We start from the raw sequence: 9,290 nt of genomic DNA, 5'->3' as shown, positions 1-9,290 counted from the left end.
GGGCTCGCGGGCCTTGAAGTGAAGGACTAGCGGCGGCTGCCCTAGAAGTAGGTGCAGAACGAGTGGGAGGGGGGTCGGGAGTGACTTAGTCGTCCCATTCATCATCATCATCATCATCGCCGGCCTGGTCCTCCCCTTCGTCTGGAGGGAGAGAGAGTGAGACTCAGGATGGGTAAGAAGGTTCAAAGGTCCTGGGGATGGGGGTTCCTAGGGCCTGGCAGCTGGGCAGGAGACCTCCAGACCCTGGGGAACTGAGGCCTCCTGCTTGGAAATCAGATGGGGTCTGTGTGGTTGGACAAGGAAGGGGTGTCCTCAGGAGGGTTTCCACTGGAACAAGATAGGGGTTTTAGTTGGTGTTTTTAAGTACTAGGTGGAGTCAGTATTGTGAATGTGGTTAGTTGGGTGGTATTGTTACACGGAGAATGTATTTGTCAGTGGGATGAATTTAAATATTAGCAAAGGTGGGGTGAGTTACAACAGTGTTTCACAGTGGGTTCCTGTTAGTATTGATACTTAATGGGGTTAATGATAATGTCAAAAAATGACTTGTTATACCATTACTATATAACAGATTCATGTTACCCTTGTTAGATAGTCTGGGGTTATATAATTGTCAAAGTCAAAGTTATATTGTCACATAATCGGTCATAGTTAATATTGTCTTGATACAGTTGTCATGTATCAACAATATTGTTGATACAGTAATGTTGACTTCATTGTAAAAAGACTGGCCTAGTTCTCTTATCACATAACAAGTTCATGTTCAACTATGAATCCATGGAGTCCCAGTTAGTATCACTGTCAAAGACGGGGTACTTTCTAAGGTTATAATCACATAGTTGGCAAAGGTTGGCACTACCGAACCGAGGGGACTAATGTTAATATTGTGGCTGTTCCTTGACATTAGAGTTAATATCATTGTCAAAGATAAAGATAATTCTATTTTCATTACATCATGACAAGGGTAATTAACATGACCAAAAGGGACACTGACTCATGTTCAGGTTTATGTACAACTGTTAATGTATCATTAACAGTTGGGGCTAATGTTACTATTGACGGTGACCGATGCTGGGCTTGCGTTTAGGCCCACACTAGTTCTGGGAGGATGGGCTCTGAATGGGAGGCTGGCAGGGAAGGTGAGCTCTCACCGGAGGAGTGAATGGCTTTGCTTCTCTTCTGCATCACGTGCATCAAGGCCCCCACCAGTCCTTCTGAGCTCTGTGCTGGGGGCTGCAGCGCTGAGCTCTCTGGAGCACCTGAGGTCTGCAGCAAGCCCAGAACAGAGGGCTTATGGTCTGTGAGAGGGGTGCTTCTCCCCTCTTCTCATTATTTCTCCTCCCACATACTCCAGTCCCTTTTAAGACTCTAAGCCCACCTCTTCCCATCAACCTCCTAACCCTATCACTGAATCCCCCAAATCTGGGACCCCCCCAAGCAGCCTCCCCCAGGCCTCTAATAGCCTGACTTGCACAGCACCCCAGAGTTCCAGAACCCCAATCCTCCATCCTGTCCTTCCTTACCTTGTTCAGCTGAATTCCCTGTCGAATTTGGTCCAAAAGTGCCCCCCGACCTCCACCAGGGGAGACCCCCCCCACAGACCCCAGAGTAGGAGGGGGTGGGGGTGGAATTGGCCCATCCCCAGAGCTGGGTGGTGGAGGTGGCGGTGGTGGTGGCGGTGGTGCAGGTGGCCCCCCAGCTGCAGAGGGTGGAGGTGGGGGTGGTCCAAAACGTCCAGTGCCTGGAGGGGGTGGTGGTGGAGGCCCTCCTCGGCCCAGAGGTGGGGGTCCCCGGGGAGTTGGCGGGGGTGGGGCACCTCCTGCAGGTACAGGGGGCAGTGGACCAGATCGACCCTTGTTTGTTCCCACAGTAGGGGGCCGTGGGCCCTGGTTCCCTCCTCTGGATGGTGGTGGGGGTGGTGGAAGGGGCTCTGAGGGAGGAAAGCAACACATAGTTATTGTTTTCTCCAGAGCCTCTTTTTCTCATTTGTAACATGGGTACCCCAACCGTCCAACTCCCAATTCAAGCTCTATAGGGTTTCCATGAGGATTTCATATCCGCTACCAGGGCAGGAAAGAAGGGGGTGTCCAGAGGGAGGGCTCACCCTGCCGCCTCATTTCTTTGCGCACAGCCTCCAGCCCGCCTTGGTCTTCAATGAAGTCATAGATGAGTTTGGAGGTTTCAGCATCAGTGAGCTGGGCCTCACTGATTCCTGCCCTGGAGAACAGGCTCCTCAGAGCCGGATCCAGGTTGTTCACCTGTGGGCAGTGGGGGGGGAGGGGAGGCCAGGCATAGAGTTAGGAAGGAAGGGGCCCACCTTCCTCTGGGCTCACCCCAGAGAAGGAGCTGAGGAGGGTGTGGAAGGGTGGGATCTGGGGGTAGGTCTGAGCAGTGGACTACAGATGGGTAAGTGGGAGTTGAGTGGCGTACAGGGCACTTGGGAATTACTCACATCAAATCCATTATTGGGGTCCCATCCCACGTGGCTGACATGTCTGGGGGAGAGGAGGATACCCAGTGAAGCACCACTGTTGTCCTTTTGTTCCCTCCCTTCCTAGTAAAACCCTCCTGGAACTCTGAGGGGGCAGTATTAATGAACGAGACCTAAGTGACTGAATGAAAGCAAGAGTTACAAACTAGGAGAGGTCCACAGCTTGAGGTGCCCATCTGCTCACCCATCTTTTCTGCCACCATCCCTCCACCATGCACTTGTCCACCTAGCCACTCACATCACCTGTCTTTCCACTGACCCAGAGTACATCTGTCTCTGTCCATCTGTGCACACAGGTTTACCCACTTGTCTACCAACCTGTCCTCACACATACTTCACCTGCCCATTTATCTACCTACGTACCCACCTTTCCATCCATCCACCCATTTTTCTTTCTTTCTTTCTTTCTTTTTTTTAAGATTTATTTATGTATACAAAAACTGGAGTGTAGGCCAAAAGTGTAGGGGGTGAGAGGATTCACCAGACATAGAGTAGAGAGCAGAACAGCAAGACTGACTGAAATACACTGCTGAGGGGAGCAGTGGGCGGGTCAGGAGAGGTCTGCCGCGCCATGTGGGTCACCTCCCTGATGGGGATCAAACTCAGGCTGCAGTGGCTGTCAATAGCTTGACAGCACTGTCTTTAATCCCTGTGCCACCAGGGAGGCCCCATCCACCCATTTTACTACCCATTCAATCATACACTTCTGTCCACTTACCCTCTGAACTGTCCATTCTCCCACATGTTTTGCCACCTCCCCATCTCTAGTCACTGTCTGTGAACCACTGGCTTACATAAACACCTTTCCACACACTCAGCCACTCACCTACCCGTCTTCCCACCCACTTCCCACGTGCCCATCAGTCTGTCCATTCCTTCTCCAACCTACCTGCCCATTCTTTCCTTCCTTCATTCATTCCTCCATCCACCCATCTACTTACCCCCCAGCCCACTCAGGATGGGATCAGTGTGAAGCAAGTGAGGTGCTTAGGGCGTAAAACTGAAGGAGGCACTCCTCTCAAAGTCATGAATAGTAGTTGCTTGGCCCTGACAGTGACCACATCCTTAAATTTCACCCTCTTGGTACCTCACTTGTATCTCTCATCCTGGCCCTGCAGCTCCATACCCAACCACCAAGCTCCCATTTACTCAGCTCTCCTCTCCACCTGTTTATCTGGCTTCCACCCCTCACAGAGACCTGTGGGCCCACTGGAGTTCGGTTCTTACTTGAATCCACTCGGTGCACCAATATCAGCCTTGCTGATCTTCTTCCTCCCTGAGCGTTTCTTATCAGTTGGGCCAGGCCCAGGTGCAGGGAGCCCACGGTATCGAGAACTCGTGATGTCTGGGTTCTGGATGTCCACTGCCACCAGTCCCAGGGACAGCGGGCTGCCTGTTGGGCCTATGGGGAAAATAAGATGACTAGAACTTTGACCTATTTACCTACCAACCAAAGGAAAGGGGCAAGAAACAAGAAGATTTTTGGGGAATCTCTGTGTGTTTTGATGTTCATTGAAGGATTGGGTTTATGGAGAAGTGGGCTCTGCAAATCAGTCATACATTCACTGATTCATTTATTTTTCCACTCACTCATGTTCCCACTTAAGTATTAATTAACTCATTCAGTAACTGGCTCATTGACTAATTGATTTGTTAAATTATTAATTTACTCAATCATTATTCAGTCATTGCTTTCTTCACTGACTAAAATTTTGTCACATTCATTATCTGTTCCATTCATTAGTTCAATAATTTATTCACTCATCCATCAATCTGTTCATCCATTTATCCAAGTACTCATTCAACTATACATCTGTATATCCACCTATATATCTATCATACAGCCGTATTTTCATTTTCCCTTCAGTTCATTGCCCTGACCAGCCATCTGTCCACCACTCATCTACACACACACACACACACACACACACACACACACACACATATCTATCCATGCCCCCACAAAGTTAAACATCTATGCACCTGTCCATCCACCCACCCATCCATCCATCCACCCATGCATTCCCCATCCATCCATCTGCCACCCTTCCCTGCTCCCCCCCTCCATCCATCCTGAGACACAGGAAGCATCAGCACTCACCTCCTTGTTCTCCAGCTGGGTGTGGGGGTATGGGTGGGAGACCTCCTCTTCTCTCTGGGAAGATGGAGTGGGTGGAAAGCTATCACAACCCTGCCATGTATTCTTGGGCCAGCCCTTTATTTCCCCTCCTTGCACTAGAAGACTAACCTTCATTGACTGGTGCTGGTGGTGGGGGGAGCTGACGTCTGTCTGTGGAGAGACAGGTGGGCAGCGAACAGAACAGGAGGGATTCCTGTCAGCTCCCCACACTTGTTCGCACCTCTGCTCAACCTTCCTCCCCCCAGGACCTTCTTACCTCCACTTTGCCTCTGATTCCTTTTTTGTATCTTCTCCTGCACTAGGGCCTGGAAGGCCTGGGCCTCACCCTCGTCTGCAAAGTTCAGCCCTGCTTGACAATCCTGTACACACCTTGGGGTCAGCAGCTATCGAACTCCCACATTTTTCCCATCTCCTCCCCCGAGCTGAGGCACAGGGGTTCACTTACATCTCCAGCGAAGGTGTGGAAGAAGGGGGTGGGCGTGGAGTAGACCAGCTGTGAATACAGCTCTTGTTGCCAGAGCATCCGGCCAGCCTGGAGAGGTAGAGGTTGGGGAGCACACTAGCACTGAGGTACAACCTGGGTGGCCTTAGTTATCTGGGCAGGCAGCATTGTGTTGAGGTCTGGGGCCCTAGGGCCCTATTTGGAGATTCTCAACTCACCGTCGCAAAGTTGGGGTCTAGGTAGCAGATACGGAGGACTGAGGTACAATATATACATCAAAACACCCTGAGAGAGCTGGATTTAAGTTTTGAGGCCTTAGATGTAGGACTTGGGGGCTAAAATGTGAGGATTTTGGACTCCAGAAAATGGAACTCATTCATAGATTCCATCTTGTGTGGGGTTCTTCATTTGGGAAAATTGGGTTCCAGGACTGGGATTGATGTTGAGATTTGAGGTTCAGGCATAGAGACTTGGAACACTGGTGAAGGTTTTAGCCAAACTGTAAACTGTTTGAGTTCTGTGAAGCAAAGTTATGGCTTAGGAGTTTGGGCAATATCAGATGGTCCTGGGATGCTGAAGTCATTATGCCAGGTCCATCTATGTGGGTTTAAAAGGTGAACAGGTATTTATGCCTGGAGACTTCAGATTGGGGGTGTGGAACAGATTTTTGGCTTAAGAATTACCTCAGTATTTGGGTGCTCAGGAATTTTCATATAAGAATTCTGATATGTTCATGTGGGTTTAAAGGGACAGATTTGGAGTTCAATAATCAATGGCATATTCAAGTTTAAAGTTTATGGAACAGACTTATGAGCTAGGAGCTAGAGAATCAATGGCATATTCAATTTTAAAGTTTATGGAACAGACTTATGAGCTAGGAGCTAGAGAATCAATGGCATATTCAATTTTAAAGTTTATGGAACAGACTTATGAGCTAGGAGCTAGAGAAACATCTGGGGTTCAAGAGTTTTGGTGGGGATATCTGGGGTCCAAAGTGTTGAGTTTACAACAGATTTGAGGTGCAGGTAAAAACAGTGCTCATCTGTTTGGAGTTTATGGAACAGATTAGCCTGAGGAGCTTCAGTAGTCACGGGGGCTGTAGCTATCTCAACATGGAGATTCTAGGGTCAGTCATCACAGACTTAGAAAAGCAAACCAGAATTGGACATCTGGATGGAGTCTTTGGTTCTGGGCTCAGGGGTTCACTGATCTGTTCAAGGGCTCGGGACTATGGACACAGGTTCAGGTTTATGGGCTGATTGGTTTGCGTGTCCAGTGGGACATGGGGATCACCTGAAGGCCATAAAGGCGAATGAAGTAGGATTTCTGTGGGTTGTCCTTCACGAAGCACACGGCCCCACAATGCTCCTTGGTCCAGTGCTCAGCTCCACGGGGCAGCGCCAGGTACAGCTGAACAACTGCAGTGGCCAGTGTCTGGAAGGGCAGAGTAGGAGTCAGTGGAGTCTAGTCAAGAACAGTCCCAAGAGCTTGGGAACCACCCCCAGTCCTTCCCTGCTTGTAGCTCTCAATGGGCTCAAAGAAAGCTGCAGCCTGAGGAAGAGTGAACAGACTCAGAGGTCTTCCTGGGTGGTGGCTGAGGGCGGGGGATGGTAAGTGAATTTAGAAGTAGAGATGGAGAGGGAAAGGATGGGGGTGGGGAGAAAGAGGAGGCAAGACGGATGGGGAAGATGAGGATAGATGAAGGGGAGGGAAGGAGGAGAGTGGGAGGATGGGAAAGATGAGGAGGCAAGAGAGGGAGATCAGGGGCCAGGAGAGCCACAGCTCACCCAACATTTCCGTCCAAGCATCTCGAAGAGTCGCTGGTTCTCATGATCCTGGAGGAGGGCAGAGGGAATGTTCTGCTGAGTCCCTGGTCCTCCTCGGCCCCCAGCCCTGCCACCCACAGGGCCCCCACTCATGGTGCCTCTGCCCTTGTCCCCTCCGGCTAGGCTCTGGGTGCAGGGTAAGAAGGAACTTCCGCAGTGAACAGGGGAACAGGAAGTACAAAAAAACCACACGGGAAACAAGTCCTCCAGGGGCCCCTCAGTGGGCCAGACCTCCTCCCCAGGACAGGCTTGGACCCTCCTCCTTCAGGCTGAACCCCCTTCCCTTTGACTGGTTATACCCATCTTTTGGACCAGCTCTTATCCGCCTCCTTCTTTCTTACCCGCCAGGAGCCATCACCCTCAGAGTGGCTCTGACCTGCCTCCCTCTGATTGGCGGGTGGCTAGAGCCAGGCCCCTGAGTACTTCTGCAGGGCGCCCTGTGGTGGGCGTAGTCGTGGGGCTGGGTGGCCTGCTTCCTCCCCAAAGCATCTGAGGCCTGACCCTACTCTTGGAAGGTTGCTGTACTAGAACTGTTAATTGGTGGCAGTGCCTGGGATCCCACCCCACCCCTCTTCTGAGACCCTAGTGAGGAGCACATGCACTCTGCTCACTTTCGCATATCTTACCCCTACCTCCCTACAGCTCCCAGATTGCTGTTTATCATCCCCTTTTTGAAAAAAGGATTTTTTTAAAGGTGCAATTTTTCCTTTTTTTAAAGATTTATTTTATTTTAATATAATAGTTTATTTTTATGTCAATTCATGCCTTTTTCCATCTCAGTTGTAATCCCTATGGATTATGTAATTCCTATCACCAGTTCACCTGTGTGCCATCACCATAGTCCCATGCCTCCTCCCCATTTTTGATCCCATTCCCCACTCCACCCCCATAAAATGTTCCTGGTGTATAATTGTTCATTATTATTATTATTCTTTTCTCCCCTGGTCCTTTATGTTCCTGCTATGAGTGAAACCATCTGGTATTTTTTCCTTTTCTTTCTGGCTTATTTCACTAAGCATGATCTTTTCCTGCTCCATCCACGTTAGTGCAAAAGGCAGGAGTGTTTTTTTTTTTTTGTTGTTGTTGTTGTTGCTGAGTAATATTCCATTGTGTATATGTACCACATCTTTTTAATCCAGTTATCTACTTTTGGGCACTTGGGCTTTCCTATTGTAAATAAAGTGGCAATAAACATGGGGGTGCATTATGGGGTGGAGTGGGGAATGGGATCAAATAACAGTGGAAATGCACTGGACTATGGTGATGGCACATGGGTGATTTGGTGATATGAAACCCACGGGGATTACAACTGAGATGGAAAAAAGCACAAAATGATGTAAAAAATAAACTATTATATTATTTTTAAAAATAGACCACTCAAAATGGGGGTGCAGGTGTCTTTTTGAATCAATGTTTTTATGTCTTTTGGGTAGATACCTAGGAGTGGGATTGCTGGGTCATAGGGAAGCTCCATTTTTCAGTTTGAGAAACCTCCAAACAGTTTTCCATAGAGGTTGTACCAGTTTGCCTTCCCACCAGCAGTGCAGAGAAAAAAGGAATTTTATAGCACATTTGAATGCCTAAGCAACATCTTGTTTAGTTTTCATGGCTTTTGAACTTCTTAAAAGCCTGTTATCTTCAGATTTGTTTTTTTCCCACTCAATGTTCTATTTTTATCCCCCACACACTCTCGTATAGCACTAAATGCATGTATGCCAGGCACTATTGTAACTTCTTTGTAGATATTGACTCATAACAGCCTGCAGGATACTTGCTGGCCCATGTCCACCTGACAAAGGGAACCAAGGCACAGAGTAGGTACCTGATTATGCCAGTGGCTCCCGGCTCACAAGTGGTAGAGCCATGGTCACACACCAGGCAGGCTGGGCCCAGAGTGCACACTTTTCAGTGCTGTGTTCCATGCTGTCTCTAAGGTCTGTTATGAAGGGTCATATTTGCCTGTCTGTAGTTGTCTTTTCATGGCTGTATAGTATTCCATTATATGGCTATATGCTTTGTTTATTCCTATTCTCCAAGTTTTGGGGCTGTTTTTGCCTTTTGCTGCTGGGGACACTCTGCATTGTTTGCTCCTGTACACGTCTAGTCCACAAAGGCAAGCTCACATTTAGGAGGGAAGCAGGGGTGGGTTGTAGGGTTTGTATATTGCTAACTTTCCTAGCTTATGCCAGACTCTTTCCCCTAGTGAATGCTATTTAAGTGTTCACTCCTCCCTGGGTCTGTTTCCCACTGGGGTGGGGGGAGCTAAAACTCTAAGTCACACATATTGCTGTTTGGGAAGCTGAGCGTGTCTGGGGTATGACTTAACATTCCTGGGTGCCTGAAGGTAAATGGCACATTTCAAGGGAGTGACCCACAGTCCTGCCTGAAAAC

The 9,290-nt window shown here is 48.9% G+C and overlaps 1 protein-coding gene across 2 annotated transcripts in view; it reads right to left on the bottom strand.

Annotated features, from left to right (window-relative positions):
* Window positions 1–6: 6 nt before the first annotated feature.
* WAS (Wiskott-Aldrich syndrome) overlaps window positions 7–9,290 on the bottom strand; it is a 12,599-nt gene continuing 3,315 nt past the window's right edge. Inside the window, exons 2-13 of one of the 2 annotated variants that reach the window (XM_012730392.1) lie at window positions 6,861–6,908; window positions 6,367–6,507; window positions 5,077–5,163; window positions 4,888–4,990; window positions 4,740–4,781; window positions 4,593–4,646; window positions 3,719–3,893; window positions 2,453–2,495; window positions 2,105–2,258; window positions 1,524–1,930; window positions 1,152–1,266; window positions 7–141 (exon numbers count right to left, since the gene is read on the bottom strand). In XM_012730392.1, the coding sequence (XP_012585846.1) occupies window positions 86–141; window positions 1,152–1,266; window positions 1,524–1,930; window positions 2,105–2,258; window positions 2,453–2,495; window positions 3,719–3,893; window positions 4,593–4,646; window positions 4,740–4,781; window positions 4,888–4,990; window positions 5,077–5,163; window positions 6,367–6,507; window positions 6,861–6,908 (1,425 nt within the window). In that variant the 3' untranslated portion in view covers window positions 7–85. Of the gene's footprint in view, window positions 142–1,151; window positions 1,267–1,523; window positions 1,931–2,104; window positions 2,259–2,452; window positions 2,496–3,718; window positions 3,894–4,592; window positions 4,647–4,739; window positions 4,782–4,887; window positions 4,991–5,076; window positions 5,164–6,366; window positions 6,508–6,860; window positions 7,022–9,290 lie in introns of those variants that run through there. The other variant, XM_004690006.2, reaches the window with a different exon arrangement.

The sequence above is a fragment of the Condylura cristata genome, unplaced genomic scaffold (assembly GCF_000260355.1).
Source record: "Condylura cristata isolate star-nosed mole 26May11 unplaced genomic scaffold, ConCri1.0 scaffold00027, whole genome shotgun sequence".
Taxonomy (NCBI): Eukaryota; Metazoa; Chordata; class Mammalia; order Eulipotyphla; family Talpidae; genus Condylura; species Condylura cristata.
This window is presented reverse-complemented; position numbering and strand designations above follow the sequence as displayed.